General features: G+C 33.1%; 1 protein-coding gene across 2 annotated transcripts in view; it reads right to left on the bottom strand.

Annotated features, from left to right (window-relative positions):
• Positions 1 to 243: 243 nt before the first annotated feature.
• LOC140439043 (alkaline phosphatase-like) overlaps positions 244 to 20,780 on the bottom strand; it is a 586,651-nt gene continuing 566,114 nt past the window's right edge. For both annotated transcript variants that reach the window (XM_072528682.1, XM_072528683.1), the window contains 2 exons: positions 9,192 to 9,419; positions 244 to 1,042 (listed from right to left, as the gene is read on the bottom strand). In XM_072528682.1, coding sequence (XP_072384783.1) covers positions 744 to 1,042; positions 9,192 to 9,419 — 527 coding nt within the window. In that variant the 3' untranslated portion in view covers positions 244 to 743. The remainder of the gene's footprint in view (positions 1,043 to 9,191; positions 9,420 to 20,780) is intronic.

The following is a 20,780-nucleotide window of genomic DNA, read 5'->3' as shown; positions in this document are numbered from 1 at the left end:
TTCTTTTCTGTCCATTTCTAAGACTCTAGTCGCTTTGTTTTTATAAACTTTATATATATTTTTATTATTAATAACACTTTATTTTTGAAAAAGGCTTTTAAATCACTTGACACACTCATGTATTCGACCTCCGATCCGTCATTAATGACAGCGTCGTGAGCGTTTACATTTGCTACTTTATTGCCTTAGATACCAATTTGGGAAGATATCCACAAGAAGGTTACTGCTCTTTCTTGGGCTTTGAGTTTTTCTTGGGCTATCTGAAGTTCCAATTTTATCATTTTCTCTATGGGATGTTTTGGGTAGATTTTTCATGGCTTTAATTGCACTGATGCAGCCGCAAAAAATGAAACTATAGGATATGTTTTAGGTATTATTATCATTGATTTTGACCGATCATATTGAAATGTGCAACAGCAACTTTCTGGTTTTATTAAAACTGAAATTTTTAACTAAAATAATCTTGGATAATTGCTGACACATTACCATTTACAATGAATAAATGACTCACTCTGAAAAATGTTGAATAAAATCAAATTATTGATATACCGTCTATGCATTTGTTTGTATCTAAACTTAATATTTGTCCATATCATTATTTTAAGAGATACAGTTTGTGCACTAATATTAATAATAAATTTCTTTTTGTACATTTAAATCTTAAACAAACATTTGTATACCCAAAATACACGGTCTTTAAAAATAAATTCGTATCGCACTATCACTTATCCAGTTATCCATCTCTACGTTCCCCTTAAGACTACCGCTAAGAAAAAAGTCATAAAACGAATTACATGTATCTGGCCGCCTCTACTCGACGACTTTACCCTCATTTGTCCATCATCAGACATGACGCTGCTGGCTATCACAATCGGCTGTCCCGCGTGAGCAACGTTGGCTGGCTCTTGTGGAGTACAGCTTCCGCTGTGCGGCGGCAAGGGAGCACCGGTGTAGTTGTCGAGGCCTTGGCAGCGCAGCCTGTGTTCGCCCAAGCAGGCGCTGTAGGCTATGGCGTGTGGAATGTAGCTTTGGTCAAAAGTACCTGAAATAACATAAAAAAACGTATTTATAAAGAAAACATCAGAAGTTTGTTTTTGTTGGGTGGTAAATAGTAACGTCGAGAAACGGTAGGATAACTCAGTTTCTATGTCCATCGTGAACTGTTAATGAACTCGTGAATGTATCACAACATATCGTAGCCAACATGTGAGTTTGAGCATTGATGTGGATAGTGATCGGGTTTCAGAGTCTTCCATAAAGATATTCTTGATTACTGAAGATAGTGGGGAGTCCATTGGGGCACCCTTAATTTGTCTGTAGAATTGATTTTGGAAGATGAAATAAGTGTGGACATACAATATTTAATAAGAGATAAGTGGTCTTGCTGGTTAGTGTTTGTAGTTTATAGAATGTTTAGAGGAATGTCTGTAAAGAGTAAAACAATATCGCAACTTACTAGACTATCTGACGGTGAGATAGAGTATTGTTTAAGAAGTTCGATAAATCGAAAAGAATTTTTGACGAAGGATAAAGCATTTTCGGCGGGAGGTTGCATAGTTTTCGGCAAATACTTGGCCAATTTTATGTAAGGCAGTTGTATATAGTAAAAATGGGACGTAGAGGAATTTGAGGTTTGTGAATTTCAAGTTAATCCATAATATATTCCAGATATTTTGGAAGACTTTTCACGAGGAATTAAAGAATGTTATATAAACAGGAAGAGAGGTTTGATTGATGATAATGACTTTTATTGTTTTCGCTAGGTTGTTGGATTATTAGAAATTGGTCTGTAGTTTATTAATGTAAGAGAAAGTATTTAGAATAACGGTGGCAATTCCTTTATCGGCGGGAAGAATGACTAAATTTGGATTTGACTAGAGTTCTTTCAGAGCTTGATTCTCGGATAAGCTATTGTTCTTAGTTGAAAATTTCTAGTCTAGTTATTTCAGCATCTTTGGAAGGTAAACTGGAGATGGTTTCTTTAGTTTGACAGATGATTGTCTTAATTAGAATGTGACTTGGGATAAAGAGTAAATCAACCTTAGAATATAGATTCATAGAATCTATATTATTCTCAGTTCCAAATGTTATGAACCTTGGACTGCTGGAGGTTGAATCAATCTTCACCTGTTGCTGGCTATTCTGCCATAACATAAACTTTTTAAAATATGCCTTGCTGTTCTGTCATATTTTGACCTCAAGGCCACTATCTTTTCTCGTTCGGCGTGGTACCTAAATGCTGGTCGCATTTCACCGACAGCGACTGAGAAGCTTAAGAGTAGTAACTTCATTATATATTTTTTAAATATCTCTATAATTCAATTTTTATAATGTCACCTAAAGTTAAAATCAAATTTAAATAATAATATACTGTTGGAAGTGCATCATATGATCTTTTTGGTTCTCTGTAAATTAATGTTTTTTACTTAAGTTTTTTCACATATTTTTTATATACATGTACCATTACCACATGTTTTTTGCTGTGCTAAGTTGAGTTAATTTGTAAACTGTATTCAGTTCCAATTAATTGTCTATACAACATAATATTATAATGTCCATTATCATAAGCTTCTTTACACATTTTATATCTTTGTAACAATAAACCACTGAAAACTTTGTTTTCAAAACTTCCACAAAATTTATTATATATATGTATATATATATATATATATATATATATATATATATATATATATATATATATATATATATATATGTGTTGTATAAAATACAACATTTTCAGTTACCTAACAACTCCAGATTAATTTCATTTGACGTAAAAAATATTTTTCCTAGTATCCCTCCTACAGAAACTTTTATTCTAGTAAAAAACCTTTTAGACCAAAATAGTACAAATCCAATCATTACATCTGAAATTTTACATCTTCTTGAAGTTTGCATAAACCAAGATTACTTTGAATTTAATAATGAATTATATACAAATAACAGTGCAGGACTTATAATGGGCAATCCTCTAAGCCCATTGCTATCAGATATTTTTATGGATCATCTAGAGACAAAGATTTCAAAACATCCCATATTCAAACAGTTTTTTTATTGGTGGAGATACGTAGACGACGTACTGGTATGTTTCACAGGAACTAACAGGCAACTCGACCAATTTTTATCGTATATTAATTCTCTTCATAGTCATATTGAATTTACAATAGAAACAGAACAAAATCAATCCATAAATTTTTTAGATTTAAAAATTACCAGACTTAAAAACAAACATGACTTTTCCATATTTCATAAACCTACCCATACTGACACGACTATTCACAATTCATCATTCCATCCCACACAACATAAACTGGCAGCCTATCATAGTATGTTACATAGATTAACAGCAATTCCTATGTCAAAATACAATTTTGAGACAGAATTAAATATCATTAAGCAAATAGCAGTAAACAATGGATACAACGAACAAACAATTAAGAAAATGTTAAATCAAAAACTACACAAGAAAGCCCTGAACTTAGTATTTCCACCACCAGAGAAAAAACCCAGTACCTTCTGCTCGATTACATATACAGGCAAAATATCAACAAAAATAGCCAAACACATAAAAAAGAAAGGAATAACACCAGCTTTCAGAACAAATAACAGCCTAGGCAAATATATTAAAAACAATAAGAGCCAACATAAAAAACACTTACACAGTGGTGTGTACAAACTTAAATGTGGCGACTGCCCAAAAACTTACATTGGTCAAACAGGTAGAAATTTTAATAAACGAATAGCAGAACATAAAAGGGCTTTCAATAATAGAAAAACAGATTCTACATACGCACTTCACCTTCTAGATCATAATCATTCTTTTAATGACGAATTTAAAATTCTACACATTCAAAATAAAGGCCTTAAGCTATCTTTATTAGAATTTATGGAAATCAACAAATTAAAAAACACAGATATAATTCTGAATGACCAGCTTGAGACAAACAGTTCTCCCCTCCTCAACCTATTTCATTAGAGACTATAAAGTGTAAACCCATGCCAAAAACAGATCACTTGAATTTAAAATAAATTTTGTGGAAGTTTTGAAAACAAAGTTTTCAGTGGTTTATTGTTACATAAAATGAATTTCCATCAAGTAACGGTCGAATCCATCAATTATTTTTATATCTTTGACTGCTACATATCTTTTTAAGGTAACACACTTATAATAACTTTTACATGGATGTTTGGTTTTTCATATTGTTCTATTTAGATGCACTGATGATGCTTCCTGATTAGGAAGCGAAACATCTCCAATAAATAGATGAAGTAGCCACCTTCTTTGTCTTTTATTTCTCCACTTTGACCGAAAAACCCACCACTCTTCGAGTTTTCCTTAGTTTATATTGGATATATATATATATATATATATATATATATATATATATATATATATATATATATATATATATATATATATATATATACCAGAAATAGAAAGACGATATCACAGCTTTTACATTTAATTTCCTAATAGCCTAAAAGCATCCCACAACACTGAATCAAATGAAAATTCATCCATATTTCACGGTTCCAATTACAGTTAAATACTACGACGACAAAAGTTGATACAGTTCCCTTGAACCGTTTTGCACAACTTTGACGAGGGATTTTAAGATAATTCACACTCGAAATAATTTTCATTTTCGGTTTGCTGTAATTGAGAAGGGTTACTATTCGTAATTAGATCATAATCTTGATTTTCCAGTATTCTATTCTCGTCTTTTCTGTATTATGTCCGGAACGACAGTTTTTGCCGTGACACCAGCCAACCATTGTGCTTCAAAGATTAATTAATAGATTCTGTCTAAACAGACAAATATGTAGCGAGGGATGAGTAGCATACGATACGTGTACCGAGGGGTAAACGTTTTTAGAATGGTATACAAATTGGGGTCGAAGTTATTATACTATGTATAATAGTGAATATATTCAAGAATGGCTAAAATTTACACGTTTTCATTATATTTTTTAGATATTCATATTTTTGTTTCTTTTATTTAGAATTGCCACATCAACCATTAAAGGTTATTAGCGGGTTTTACAGATTTTATAGTAAGAATATATACTAATAATTATAAATTAAATTACAAAAATAATAAATTATAAATTACAAAATAATATATATAACTATTGAATTTTATGTAATAAACGCATGTCCTTAAGGAATTTGATTGTATTTGATACATCATCATTATCATTTTGGCTTTACAACCCTCTGTGGGTCCTAGCCTCCTCAAGAATTTCTCTCCAGTCTTCCCTATTTATCGCCTTTTTCCGCCAAGCACGTTTTCCCATATTCCTCATGTCTTCATCGATGTTATCAAGGAACCTTGTTCTAGGTCTTCCTCTTCTTCTCTGACCAATGGGTCTATCAAGGAGCGTTTTTCTAGCTGGGTCATTTTTTTCCATCCGCATTACATGCCCTATCCACCTCACACGTCCTATCTTAACATGTTTTACGATATCAGGCTCCTGGTATATTCTATAAAGTTTGAAGTTGTATCGTTTTCTCCACACTCCATTGTCATCCACTGCTGTACTTGATTTATTACAGTTTAAAATATCTTTAAGTTTATTTGCTTTTTCTGGTATGTTGTTAATGGCTCTTTCTTAGGAATGAAGAGGACATTCAATCAGTATATGTTGGACAGTTGTTGTATATTTAAAGTAGGAATATTCAGGTGGCATCTCTTTTTTTATGAGATGCTGGTGAGTTAACGCTGTATGTCCAATAATTCTTAATCGGTTTATAATCACCTGTTGCCTTCTATTTTCTGTAAATTGCAGTTTAGTGCCAATCCTAGGTTTAACCTTTTTTAACAATGCTGTTTAATATTGAGCTGGATATCGCTGAATGGAATTGTTGCCATTTTATCCACTTTTTCAATAACTGCTATACTTGTGTGAGACGGTACCCAAAGAAATTTAACTTTTGCATGCCTATTTTATAGGTGGTAAAGTGCCAATTGTATTTGTTCCAGGATAGTATGTGCTGGATATATTTGCCTTAAGCTCTGAAGAACAGATAACAAGTCAGTAATGAGAAGAAAGTTTGAGCTGACATGACTATTACATACGTCTAATGCCTTTAAAATGGTGATTGCTTCTCCTGTAAAATGCTGCAGAATTGAGGGATACGAATTTTATTATTTCCTAATATAAAGGCCGCTGCATATCCATTTTCAGTTCTTGATGCATCAGTAAAGATCTTGGTGTAGTCAGTGTATTCTGATATCCGTTCTTGATATAGCATGTTAATCATTATAGGATTAGTGGGAGAATTTAGGGAGGTATAGTTCGTTGTGTAGGACAAGAATGTGTCAGTTGTTCCAGGTCAAAACCATATCTCGTTAAACGTTTTTTAAGGGGTGGATATTTTAAATTTTAATGTCAATGTCTAGGTGGATGTGTTTTATAAGGACGTGTGTAGTTTAGATTATTAGGGTTGGAACACAATCTCGCAGCATAATTTAAAGAAATGTGTTGTCTTTGTATTGATAGGGGGATATTAATATTTAAAAATTACAGGGTGTCCCATAATTATTTGGACATTAGTTAATGGGTGATAGCTGACATCAAAATAAAGCGTTTGAGCTCAAATTGCTTAGGAAAATTGTTGCTAGTTTTCGTTCTACAGGGAGATATATTTTTTTTATATTATTTTTATGGGTATATTGAAAACTATTTAACCGATTTAAGTGAAATTTGGTATCTTGCTATTATTTAGTATGCTTAATAAGAAAATGATATTAGTTTTACCATTGACACTAGGTGGCGCCACCTACTGTAACATTGGTTCATTAATGAGGCCATAATTTTTTTGTCCGCCCTGTATAAACATTCTAGGAAAAAAAACATGAAATAACATTCAATTCTTCACAAAAAAGGTATTCTTATTTCAAATAAAAAAAGTACACCGTTTTCGAAATAAACGTATTTTGTTAATGATGCATGTCTCTATTTAATTTTTTGCAAAACAAGTATGCTTTGAACTTAATGACAACGTCAAGACGTAACTACGAATTTATTTATTATTAGTTGTCAAAGGTAACCACGAATTTTTTTATTATTAGTTGTCAAAGTGCAGTGCGAGTCATTATTTGTCAAAGTGCTATTAAGTTTTTTATAAACCACTTAAGATAAAGGAAAAATGCCACGTCATAATGAATTTTCTAATGTAGAAATGCGCGATATGATCTGTTTGTATGCCCAGGAAAATTTTTGTTCTCGTAAAGCAGCTGAACTCTATTTCGAACTTTATCCCAATAGAAGGCAACCAAACCATAAAACTATTAAATCATTGTTCGACAGATTAGGCGAAACAGGGTCATTTCTTCCCAAAAACAGGAATGCTGGAAGACCGAGAGTAATTGATACGGATATGGAGGATGAAATTGTTGTGCGTGTTGCAGAAGATCCAGAAACCAGTAAAAGGCTTGTTTCTGCGGCCACTGGTATAAGCAAATCTACGGTGTCAAGAATAATACGGACAGAAAATCTGTATCCGTATCGTTTTACTCCAGTACAGAATCTTTTACCACAGGATTTTCCAGCAAGGCTCCGATTTAGTCAGTTTATGATGGGGCGGCATTTAGAAGATCCAATGTTTTATAATAAAATTTTATTTACCGATAAAGCCACATTTACTAGAAGGGGTGTATTAAACTGGCGCAATAGCCATACCTACGCGACAGAAAATCCTCATGCATTTCAAGAACATCATTTTCAACACGAGTTTTCCATAAATATCTGGTGTGGCATATTTGGGGATTGTATTGTAGGACCATTCGAATTACCAACTAGGCTTGACGGAGTAACGTATCTAAATTTTTTGAGAAAAGATTTACCAACTCTTTTAGAAGACATACCTCTAAATTTGAGACGGAACTCTTGGTACATGCATGATGGTGCACCACCACATTATAGCCTAGAAGTTAGAAATTATCTAGATGAAATTTATCCTCAAAGGTGGATTGGTAGAGGTAGTGTATACCCATGGCCAGCACGCAGTCCCGAACTAAATCCCCTAGACTTTCACTTGTGGGGCTACCTAAAGTCACTTGTTTATAAAAAAAAAAATAACCGTCAAGAGTTATAGCAAAATATTGTAGAGGGAGTTAACGTAATTAGGGCCCAAAGAAACTCATTATTTAAAATAAGACAAAACTTACACAAAAGATTTAGATTATGTAGTTTATCTAATGGTGCACATTTTGAACACTTATTGTAATTTTTTTTTTCGTTTCGTTTTGAATTATTCACTTTGTTAATTGTTTTATATTCACTTCATTGTTTAATTTAATTTCTGATTTTTTTAAAATTTGTTACTGAGTCAAAGGTTTAATAAAAATAATTGTTTCAATCATATGCATTTTGTTTGCAAAAATTATCTACTACTAACACATTTTATATTCACTTTTATTTAAGACCTTTTGAATAATGTTTGAATTTACATAAGTTTTTGTAAAATTTTTTTATTTTATGCACGTCTTTAAAAAATACGTTTATTTCGAAAACGGTGTACTTTTTTGATTTGAAACAAGAATACCTTTTTTGTGTAGAATTGAATGTTATTTCATGTTTTTTTCCTAGAATGTTTATACAGGGCGGGAAAAAAAATTATGGCCCCATTAATGAACCAATGTTATAGTAGGTGGCGCCACCTAGTGTTATCGGTAAAACTAATATCATTTTCATATTAAGCATACTAAATAATAGTAAGATACCAAATTTTACTTAAATCGGTTAAATAGTTTTCAATATATCCCTAAAAATAATATAAAAATATATTAATGAATCACCCTGTAGAACGAAAACTAGAAACATTTTGCCTAAGCAATTTGAGCTCAAACGCTTTATTTTGATGTCAGCTATCACCCATTAGCTAATGTCCAATTAATTATGGGACACCCTGTATACATTTAATACTAGTAAATACAATAATTGTTAATGTTATATTATAGTGTACATGTAATTGATAATGTTAATGATATATCTTATAAATAAATATCAATATTAATTACTCTATCAAAAAATTTCAAAACATTTTATTAAAAATTAAAATTTTCAATTTTCCAAAGTGAACCATTAGCCTGTGGGTGTACTTAATTAAAAATACCTTCCTCGCATTTCATTCTTTTATTCTGCGACTTCACGTAATGGAAAATATTTTAATATAGATATACCTGTAAACAAAGTAGTAGCTAAAGGCCCTAGAGCGTATACTGGAACGTCTTCTCCGCCGTGTGTCGCCCATTGTCTTGGAACAGCAGATCCGTGAACTTGATTCCTGTCTTCTGCTGCTGAAGACGTATTCATCGGAACTATCCTGGGAGTTGCGAAGCCAGGACCGTTTCCGTACAGAATCGTTGTATATGGTTGTCCATCCACATCTGAGACTTTACTGTCGGGGCCTAAAATAGAAAGAGATTTTATAGTTTTAGAGCTTTAGTACATAATCTTAATATAAGTTAATTATTTTTTAAATAAATTCTGGAACAACTATTACAGCGTAAGTTAAAAAAGAGTATAATATTTAACGCGGTATTCACCAATTATAAGTTAGATATTATACTTTATATTTTATACGATTAATAATAATAAAAAATAAGTTATAAGTACAGAGAAAGAACTAGGGTAGTTGGGGATAAAAACACGCACGGGACAAAAGAACGCACCTCATTTAAATTTGCCGCTGATCTCCAGTTGGAACCGATTTTAGTTACAAAGGTTGGGCAACAGTGTGCCATAAATGTGTTGTTCCAAGTTTAAGGCTATGGCTCCACGAGCGACAGATTGTCGCTAGCAGTAGCAGTAAAATGTAGCTTGATAAATGAAAACAACAGCAGTCATACTGAGTGGCACCACGCGCTGTAGATTGTCGCTTCGTTTTGAGACCGAGACGCGTCGTCAAGGTCGTGTTGCATTCGAATAGATTCGGACCTATTTTTTAGCAGTAATTTGCAGCGCGTTTGTGGCTCCACTAGCAGTAATTTGTCGCTTGTAGCAGTAATTGCCATTTAATCGGATATTTTTGTTCTTGTTTGTTTATTTCTCTGTGTTTGTTAAGTTGTTACTTTGTTTTTATAAATTACTTTAAAGTTTTTTCATACAATTTTGTGTCTCAAATCATAACAAAAAATTATAAGTTAAGAAAGAAATAAATCCAATATTTTCTTTATCGGTATTCTAAATAACAAAAATCAATGGATGTTTTTTTTCAATCCCAATTAACCGTATCAAACTGTACTTTATAATAGATGCCATTATTAAACAAGAAAACGTTAAATAGAGAGAATAAACAGTTTTTATTGATTTCCCGAAAATCTATTTTTTGGATTTCCTTCTTCGAGCTGGTGATTCATTTCTATATAACTGGTTGTCTAATCATGTCATATAAACAAAATTTTAGTAATTATTGTTTATAGTAAAATTTTATTATCCTTCAGTACTAATGTTTCGTTTTCGATAGCTTGGCGTGATTCATAAATAAAAGAATGCAACAAAGCAGATTTTATGTCACATCAGAATTTTTTAAATTATTGTAACATAAAAAAGCAAGTTAGATATTGAAAAAGGAAGATTCATTACATCAACCCAATATAAATGAATATATTCGACATATGGGAGCCGTCGATCTACTTGATAATTCAGTAGCTAATTACAGAATACGCAGAGGTAAGAAGTGGTGGCGGCCCCTTTTTATTCTAATGAAAGTTAAATAGTTAAATGTTTTTGACGTGACAACGTCTTAAATTAGGTTGTGGCTCAGAGTCATTTAAGAAAAAGTGTAACGCCCGCTCACGTCTGTTACAGTGAGTCACCGAACGAGAGAGAGGCCCGCCGGACCGTCGAATGCCTTGCGTCTCTCTCCCACTCAAACATGATCGGTCCGCTGCGCGCGGCACTAGAGAATTAGGCGCGTTGAATCGCTAAAGTTGAAAATCGTTGAAAGTATCGTCAGCTGTGTCTGTAGTGAAAATGTGGAGTGCTTTAGTGCTTAGATTCGTCATTTACAACAACTACAACAATAAAGGTAAATAATTGTACACTAATATTTCATTATCGTAAACTATGATTGATTGATTAATTGTTAGATTGACACAAAAGTTGAGAAACTGAGTTTATAGGTTATGTCATACTATTGACAAATGTTGATAGTGTTAAGTAAATTATTAGTTTAAATCACTCTGCAATCAATCGTAATTCAGTCGATTGAGAAGAAACAGCGCGTTTCAACTGCATACAACTATTGTGCAATTTAATAATATTCATATCAATAAATATTTACCGAGAAAAAGACGTTGTCACGTAAAATCTTCGCCCGTAAAACCGACTTTACAGGCAACCGATTTTTTTTTATTTTTAGGTAGGATTATATAGGATTATAAAATATGTAATTTGAAATCTTACTTTAAAGTAGGTAATTGCTAATTTTTCTTCTGGTTAGGCTATCACGCATTGATGTTTTCGTATGACATCTTCTATTTCACATAATAAAAAATTAAAAGAAGACACTGACATCCTGTAATATTCAAAAAACTTATCAGGATATTCTTTTAATTTGTTGTGTAAAAGAAAAAATTTTCCCTCTGTCTGTCTAGCACTAGAACAGGGTGAATCCACCATTTCCTTTGTTTTTTAACCCTACGTCGACGGCACAATGCCAATATTAAAACAACTTTTTGTTGAAATGATAGATTATCCGTACTATATTATTGTATTATCGGTGTGAATTTATTTTACTTATTTATTTATTTATTTTATCTGCTATATACACGGACATTATATAAACGGACAAGATACCACTAATAGCTGCGTCATATTAACGCTCATGGAGCCACTACAAGACCAAAAGGCGGCGATATGCGCGCTGTAAACTGTCGCTCGTGGAGCCATGATTTTACTGCTTTACTGCCGCCGTAATTTTACTGCTACTGCTAGCGACAATCTGTCGCTCGTGAAGCCATAGCCTAAAGCTGATTCAAGGCGTTGTTTACAAACTATTGAGGTAATTATTATTTTTTACTATTACACTGTAACATTGGTATAACAAAATGAATTTGTGATAAAATCAAATTGGCATTTTTCATTTAATTAGTTTATTCAGGTGTTTTCTTGGCTTGACTGTGAGTTATTATGTTAAGAGTTTTCGATTGAGGTTAGGCCCTTAAAATCTCAACAGATGATTTTGACAGTGTTGCCGAATGGGGCAAAATTACGCGGGAGCTATGGGGCAAGACTACAAATGCGTATTTTAACCATTATCAAATATTCATTTTGTTTCTACGAATTTCGGAATTAAATATTCAATTTATCTAAATCTTGGTTTCTGTTTTCCAGAAACTACAAAAGAAAATCAGAGCGCAAGCCTTTGACAGAAGTTATTTTGTGCGAAGCTCGTGCACATTAATAATGGCGTTTCTATACGTCAGACACCAAAATGGTGTCCAGTCTTTAAGCAGATTTAAAGCAGTTCTGACCAAGATTCAAGAAGAAATAGTTCAGTATTGCACGAATTAAACGATTTTATGGAATGACGCTGAAGTCATTGCGTTTTTTAATGTACTCATTTTGTGTAAGAAACCGTATTGAACATCCATTTTCGTCTGTAAACCAGTTGGCTGTCGGGACTTCACTAGATTTTTCATGAAAAGGAACCGACTATCTTTACGATTTCCAGGAGAAACAAGTATTGCTAGAACCATGGGCTTCAATAAAGTACAAGTAGCTCAGTATTTTGAAACTTTGGAGAACACTATAAAAAAATATATGTTACCTTCCAACCATATCTATAACATCGATTAAAAGGGCATTCAGATAGACGCAAACCATCTGCCCAAACATGTTTCCCCAGTTGGAAACAGAGATGTAGCCAAAGTTATAGCTGCCGAACAAGGAAAAACAATTACGGCTGTTTGCTGTATGAGTGCAACTGATCACCATGTCCCTCCATTTTTCTTATTTGCTCGAAAACGGATGAATCTTCTTCTAATCAAAGACGAGCCCACTGCTTGCGACATGGCTGTTACTGATAGTGGTTACATGAACACTCCCACGTTTATCAAGTAGCTGAAACATTTAAAAAAAAAGTCCAACATAGGAGAACCCCGTTCTTCTGATTCTAGATACTCATGTATCGCACACAAGTCTTCAAGCAGTAACATTTGCAAAAGATAATTTCATCCATTTATTAAGTCTACCACCACATAGCAGCCATAAGGCCCAGCCACTCGATCGGGCATTTTTCAAAACTATTAAAAGCTTATTATGAGAGCGTCGCTGACAGCTGGACCAGTTCCCATCCACGACAGGTTCTCTCCATTTACCATGTGGCTGGTCTCTTTTGCAAAGTGTTTGCAAAAACTGCTACTGTAGATATATCAACTGGGGGCTTTCGGTCTATAGGAATCTACCCACCAGATAAAAATATTTTTTCGGACGTAGATTTTATGCCAGCGGAAGTAACAGAGCAAGATTTAGGTGAAGATTCAGATGACGAAGGTTACTTTTTTATCCAGTTTCATGTTACTGATACGATAGGGTCTCAGCCGTAATCAAAATCAGAACAGTCAGTAATTTTATCTTCAGACATTATTCCCTTCCCAAAAAGTCAACCCTACTAACATCGGCACCTAATAAGGCGCGACTTTTAAAAGAACAAGAGGAAAAGAAGGAAGCAAAAAAAAAGAGAATGAGACGAAAGCCTTACTGAAGAATCAAACGATCAAATCTTAAAGTGTGAAAGTTCGTGCTGCTGCCAAAAGGAAAGTTTTTGATGAATTATCATCTGATGAATCAGTAGCACTCTCCTATCAAGAAAGTGTTGATTCTTGTGACATTCATTTTTCTGATAACGACGAAGAGTAAGACATTGATGTTGTACCAGATATTTTACCTGATAGTAGTGAAGGTTTTTGGGAAATAATCATACAGATTATTTGTCGCCAAAGTCTGTAAGTAAATGATGATGGTTGTGAAGGCGTATTTTTTAAGCGACTGCCCATAACATTTCGTTTTCGTAAGATAGCGGAAGATGCATTTTTTCGAAAAGACGATATTGTTTTAAAGCTTTTAAAGCCAATAAAAACTACTACTGCCCTATTTGTAGGGGCAAGAATATGCAAATGAAGATTTTTTAAAAACTTTTTTATTTATTAGTGAACTTATAGAACTACTAGAAAAAACAATATGTAAGCTCTCCCGTATTACCATTGGAAAAGTTTTAAACTGTTATTGTTTCTGAAGACGACAGGACATAACGAAACTGCGTGTTTTGCCCTTAACTACCCTATATTCACAAATCCTAATATTTTATAATTTTTCAATCATCAGGAGGACCTTGTGTAAGACTTGGATTTCTTTTGGTCTCCACTTGATCTACAATCTTGATCAAGTAAAATTTCTTGCCGAATATTGTTTATCATACGTACGAATTTTCTCTAGCAAGAAAATACCTTTAGTATTAGTTTAAACTGTTTTTTTTCATTTAATATCAAGAGCACCAATTGCTGATGGTTATTAGCGACATATTATATTAAGGTACAATTTCTTAATTAATTGCCCAAATCTGTTCTGCTGTAGTTATAAATATAAATAAAATGGTTATGGCTACTTCATATATAACAATTTTAGATAAAATATTTATAGTATATTTTGGTATATTTTTAAACCTCAGGCTCTCGCTCCGACATCTTTCGTCTTAGGTTAAAATTTTTGTAGACGTTAAAAGCTAATGGAAAAGCCGTTTATTAAATCATATCCCAGGGGCAAAAGAATCAATTTTCCCTTAATAACGTATTCATATTTTCCTATTCTGAAATAACACCCAAGCGCCTTGTCCTTGCTTAGGGCATGGCTATGAAAAAACGATTTTCTTGTACAGCTTTTTAGGGCTTGTTTACATACCCAGGGGATATCTAAACTATAAAGATGGTAGCTTGAATTTTACTACATTTTTATGCGGAAAACAGAAAAAATAGGGTTAAAGTGATTCGGTTTTATTTGAGCAGGAGTATTTTTTTATCTTAAAATGGTTCAACAAAAGAAATATGAAAATTTGATAAAAATTAAAGTGAACGGACTTTTATAAAACTATAGCTGACTAAAAGAAAAGAAGTTAGAAGAAGTTTTAAGTAAAAAAATATAAACTTTAAATACACTGATTTTCCACACAATAAAAAAACCGTCCAACAGTAATGGTATACATTTAAAATAATTTATCTCTTCATATACATAATCATCGGTAACTCATACCAAATATTTAAGCGCTTTTCACACACTTTCACAGCTGCTAATCTGCAATCTGAATCATGATCTGGAAGGACACTCCTTCATCGTCGGTTTTCCTCTATCTTTGCTGTTTAAAACTTTATGTAACTTATTTGGAGATATATAGAAAACTATTTTGTATTACAGATATTTTAGATGCTTCTATTCCTAGAATATGAAGCCTTCGCAGAATTTTTATAACAATGAAAATATATGTTATATGTCATAAGAAAAGATAATTATTTCTTTTTGTAAAGTGAACATTCCACTATTTTTTTTTCAGATTGTTTACAATACCAAAAGTCAAAAGAGATACTAATTATCAGAAAATATATACCGAAGAAGTTCTCCAGAGTGCTTTAACAGACATTGGAAATGGAATGCCCAAGAAACTGTCAGCAAGTAAATATGGAATTTCCAGACAAACTCTTCAGCATGGACTAAGTGATAAATTCTTCCACTAAAAGTGGATTACTGACTGCCGCAGGAAAGGTTTCCATAGAAGAAGGGACGATATTTAGTCTTCAGTGAAAGATTTTTGGGACGCCGATCCACTTAAGACTTTATTCAAGGACAACCAACCTGGAAGACACTGATATAAATCCTTCTTTTAGCGTCATCCAAACTTGAACCTAAGTACTCCAGAAGTGGTAACTAAAGCAAGCAGCTGCGTTTCTGAGAAGGGCATAAAAAACTGGTTTTCCAATCAATGGTGGAAAATTATTTAAAGGAAAAAAATTATTGTGATATATTGCAAGATTAAAAAAAAATGTGTTCAACAGGGACGAAACTTATTTTCTCCTTTGTCCTAAGGAGGATAAAGTTGTTGCTCCTTGCGGTACTAAAAATGTTTCCACCAGATTGATCAAGGAACAGCAAAGGCCAATATTACTGTGATGTTCACCTTCTCAGATGCTGGCTCTGTAACTTATCCGATGATCATTTACACTATTCCCCTATAAGAGGCTTCCTGCTGCTATTGGTAAAAGTATTTCTAATGCGTGGGAATAGGATCAAGCGACAATGTCTGGATGAAATCTGAATTATTTATAGACTATATCAAATATATTCCATCCCCATCTTTGCAGAAACGAAATACAGTTTCCTGTCATCCTTTTTGTGGATGGTCACACAACTCACATGAAGTATGATTTATGTATCCTTTTTATGAGGCTTCAAATAATACCCATTGCATTATATCCAAATGCTACCAGTCTCCTTCAACCAGCAGATGTTAGCTGCTTTAAACCTCTGAAAAATGCCTGGAAACGTTCAGTTCTGAAATGGCGAAGAATTAATCCCTTCATTGAATTGATCAAAAGTTATTTTGCACAAATATTCCTTAAGGTCACTAAAGAGTTTTTCAATTTGTATCGGTTTTAAAGCTTGCTTGACTTTTCAAAATGCATTGCAAAGAAGACAACAGGACCAAATATAGCTGTTGGAAATGGGAATGGAAAGGACAGTTGCGAAGTGACATATGATGACTTTATTTACATTGTTGGACAAGAAAACCAACTTAGACAATACAAGGAAAACTCGGAGAAATGTGATGAAAGTGATGATTTGCAGTTCCTTGTAAAAATATTTTTAGGGTTTACAAAAGGGGAAGCTGCTGAATCATGCAGTTCTAGTGCAAATGATTCCCTTGTTACTGTGCTGTTTGATAATAAAGAGTGTGAGTTACATCAAAATGAAGAGAGTGTTTTGCTAATTGTAATCTGCCTGCACCGTATTTCATTCAAGAAAGTATTAAAGCTATGGAAATAGTCTTCGGAGATAGTGTACTTATTCAAGAGCAATCTGAAATCATAAGACACTATAATGAAACCAAATTCCAAAGACAACCAATTTAGTACAATTTTAGAAAACTTAGAATTTCAACAAAAAAATATTGATCAAGAACTACCGTCTGTAGGAGGCAAAAAAAGTCAAGAAAGAGAGTGCCACATTTAATGTAACACTCCAAACAATTGTGATTCTATCGTGGAAGCTGTTGATCACGGGTTTCGCGACACTTTTCTATGGCAACTGACATCAGAGCGAAAGTCTCAGCGGACAACGGAAAAAATGCCATACGTGATAACATCTAGTAGGTGGAAAAAAATGAATGAAGAAAAGGAAGAAGCTAAGCTACAGAGAGAGATGAAGACAGAAGAAAGTAGGAAAAAAGTGAAATGAACACAATGATCAAAGTATCAAAGAGGCCAGAAAAACCAAACGTCAGCAACTTAACAGCATTTTTGACGGAAAACGAAGCTCCGATGACCAAAAAATCCATTATATTAACCCAAGGGAGTTTTCCAAGTTCAAGTAATCTAAGTAACACGAGGATGTGCACAATCCCAATGCCCCTTCCTAAGGATATCATTGGTTATAAGAGATTGTGTTTTATAGGTACGAAAAATACAACAGTAGCAAATTTTGGAATTAAGTGCCAGAACTGTATGAGAATGTACAAATCAGTACAAATTACTGCATATGCAGACGATGTAGCCATCATTAGTAGGAATAAGCCACGACTAATGGAAGTGTTCAAACAAATTGATCCTGAAGCAAGAAAAAGAGGTCTTAAAATAAACGAAGCAAAAACGAAGTATATGGCAGTCAAAAGAATAACTGACAATGAAAATAATATCACAATAGAGTTTTTGAATAGTTCCCTGGAGTTTTTGACGAGTTCCTGAATGCGTCCGAAAATGTTTTGGACTATATTAATGCATTAGATGTTCGTTTGTAATACTCCATGTAATGTTTTATATAGCTTTTTAAATATGTGTTCTTATTGTATGCCATACGATAAATAAAATAAATCACAATAGACAACTATACTATCGAACGAGTGGATGCCTTTACATATCTCGGCACAGAAATCAATCAGAAGAACTCTGTAAGTAGCGAAATTAATGCACGTATTTCCAGCGGGAATCGTACATACTATGCTAATAAAAGATTGATGACATCGAAATTATTAGACAAAAGAACCAAAATGACTATCTACAGAACACTGATTAGACCCGTAGTAACCTATGGATGTGAAACTTATGTAATGACGAAAAAAGATGAAGCCCAACTCAGGACATTCGAGAGAAAAATACTGAGGAAAGTATATAGCCCGGTACAAGAGGAAGATGGCACATGGAGAATCAGGAGAAACGACAAGGTTAATGAGTTAAATGAAGGTTATGACATTGTAAGATTTGTGAAAAGTCAAAGACTGTCATGGCTGGGATATGTGCAGAGACAAAGCGATGCAAAAACAACTAAGAAAATGTTACAATGGAAGCCCATAGGAAGGCGAAAAAAAGGAAGGCCCAGAACGAGATGGTTGGATGACGTGGAAGACGACCTGAAAACAATGAACATAAGACAATGGAGAAGAAGGGCACAAGAGAGATTTGAATGGAAGGACATAGCCAGACAGGCAAAGACCCATCCAGGGTTATGATGCCAAAAGAAGAAGAAGAAGAACTGTATGAGAATGTACCATTATAAATGCCTGCTGAAAAAAGACTTATACACAACTTAGTATTTATGCATAGTGTGCCAAAGAAATGAGTATTTACTTATCTTTTCTGTTCATACGATAAATATTTTTATTTTAAGTTTCAACGAAATTTTGTTCATTCAGTTAAGGTTTTTATTTCAAAACATTTCAGCTTAAGTTACAGTTTTTTTTATTTAATAAATGTAAACATTTATTTAAAATAATTAGAGCTCTTATTGTTCATTCCATTACTATGAAAGTGCAGGAAACGTGCCAATAACTAGTAATTTCTCTGTTTTTTAATTTAAATTAATTTCATTTAAATATCGACGGCGGAAAAGCAGGAACTCGTAAGTGGCAAGATGATGGTTTTACAGAAGACCAAAAAACCGTATCATTTTTCATTTAGAGCGCATCTTATTATGTTTTTTTGGGAAATAGGATTACCTTTGGTGATCAAAATAAAACAAGCAGATATTTTTTAGAGTAATTTTGAATTTAAGTAAAATGACACTAGTTACGAGGTAATTTTTTATCTAAGAGTTCACTTACGAGGTAATACTCATATTTAAAATAAGAGAAACAACTTTATATCTTTGAATAATTTATTAGAAAAATAATAGCAGCATATTAACATTGTCTTACTTCAACGGTATCAAATAAATTCTGGAAGAAGTTATATTTTTTCATAAAACTAGGTTAAAGAGTTAACTATTTTTCTTTGTTTATAAGGTGATGAATCATAAAAATACCAACAGTCACGTGGAAGACACCATCGCCTGAAGGTGTTCAAATTTAGTTTTCGTTATTAAATTTCTGGAATTGTATAGAGGAAAAAATATCACAGATTTAAAGTCAACTTTATCAGGCCGGATTGATTTTTCCTGAAACTCTTCACAAAAGTCCACTTTGTATGAAATTTTACCATTTATTTTGTACTGAATCGCACGAATATCCGTAACTAGGTAATTCGAATTACTTGTTCTTGAAGGTATTATAGACTTATACTTCATTATACTTCATTTTCGGAAAAAGTCAAAGTTTCCATTTCTTGCTTCATATGGCTGAATTCGCCTAGCTTCTTGTGTGATTTTTAGGTAATCGCTTGGTAAGTATATATCTTTATTTTTCAAAAGTGTTTCTTTTACACTATGAACTCAGTCATATTCCATCTAAGTGTACCATTTTTCAAGAAAATGAAAATTACCAAGATATGCAATGTAAAGTTTTGACGACACAATTTAGTCTTATAATAAAGTGCGCTTGCAGGTATTTACGGAGACAACTTCACTGCTTAAACATCCATAGTTATTAAATGGTATTCTCCTTTTCATGCTTTTTCTTGTATTGTTCTTTTTCAGTTCTTGCCAACTTTTTCTTTGAAATATTTTTCGTAATATTCTTGTTTGAAATTGTCATTTTGACACATAAAACAATTATCGCATTGATCTTTGCGAGACTGAAACAAAGAAATTTTCATCTGGTTTGCCACATTTTTGAATAGCTTTAAAAAAAAGTATTTTATGATGTTCCTCTTTGCACCGTTTCTCGTAAATCTTGTAAAATAGCGACAAATATGCTTAGAAACGCAATTATTACAATGCATAGAATGGAGATGTTTACTTTAGCATGGCTAAATTGACAATTACGAGGTACTGCATCAACAACATGACTGGAAAAAGTTACGAGGTACTATGTTCTGTAATTTAAAGTCTTCCGAAAATTTTCCAGCTTTAACCAGTTTAATAGGTACCGTTACTTATTCTAAACCGAAAACCGAAATATTTCATTTTATGCAAATTTGTTAGTTACGATGTCCTGCCTTTCCGCCGTCGATATACTTAGGTTATTTTTAAAAACAGTTGTATGATAGAAAAGGTAGGAAATCACACAGCCCAGAATAAAAGTTCCCGAAATTGTGATTCTTTTCTTGTAGAACTCGAAAGTATTTTTCTCGGGACATTTCCTTAAAGTGCCAATAACTGGGGGCGTTACCTTACATAATAGAATTATATTT

This window comes from Diabrotica undecimpunctata, chromosome 4 (genome assembly GCF_040954645.1).
Source record: "Diabrotica undecimpunctata isolate CICGRU chromosome 4, icDiaUnde3, whole genome shotgun sequence".
In the NCBI taxonomy this organism is placed as follows: domain Eukaryota; kingdom Metazoa; phylum Arthropoda; class Insecta; order Coleoptera; family Chrysomelidae; genus Diabrotica; species Diabrotica undecimpunctata.
The sequence above is the reverse complement of the archived record's forward strand: the minus strand, read 5'-3'. Positions and strand labels throughout refer to the sequence as shown.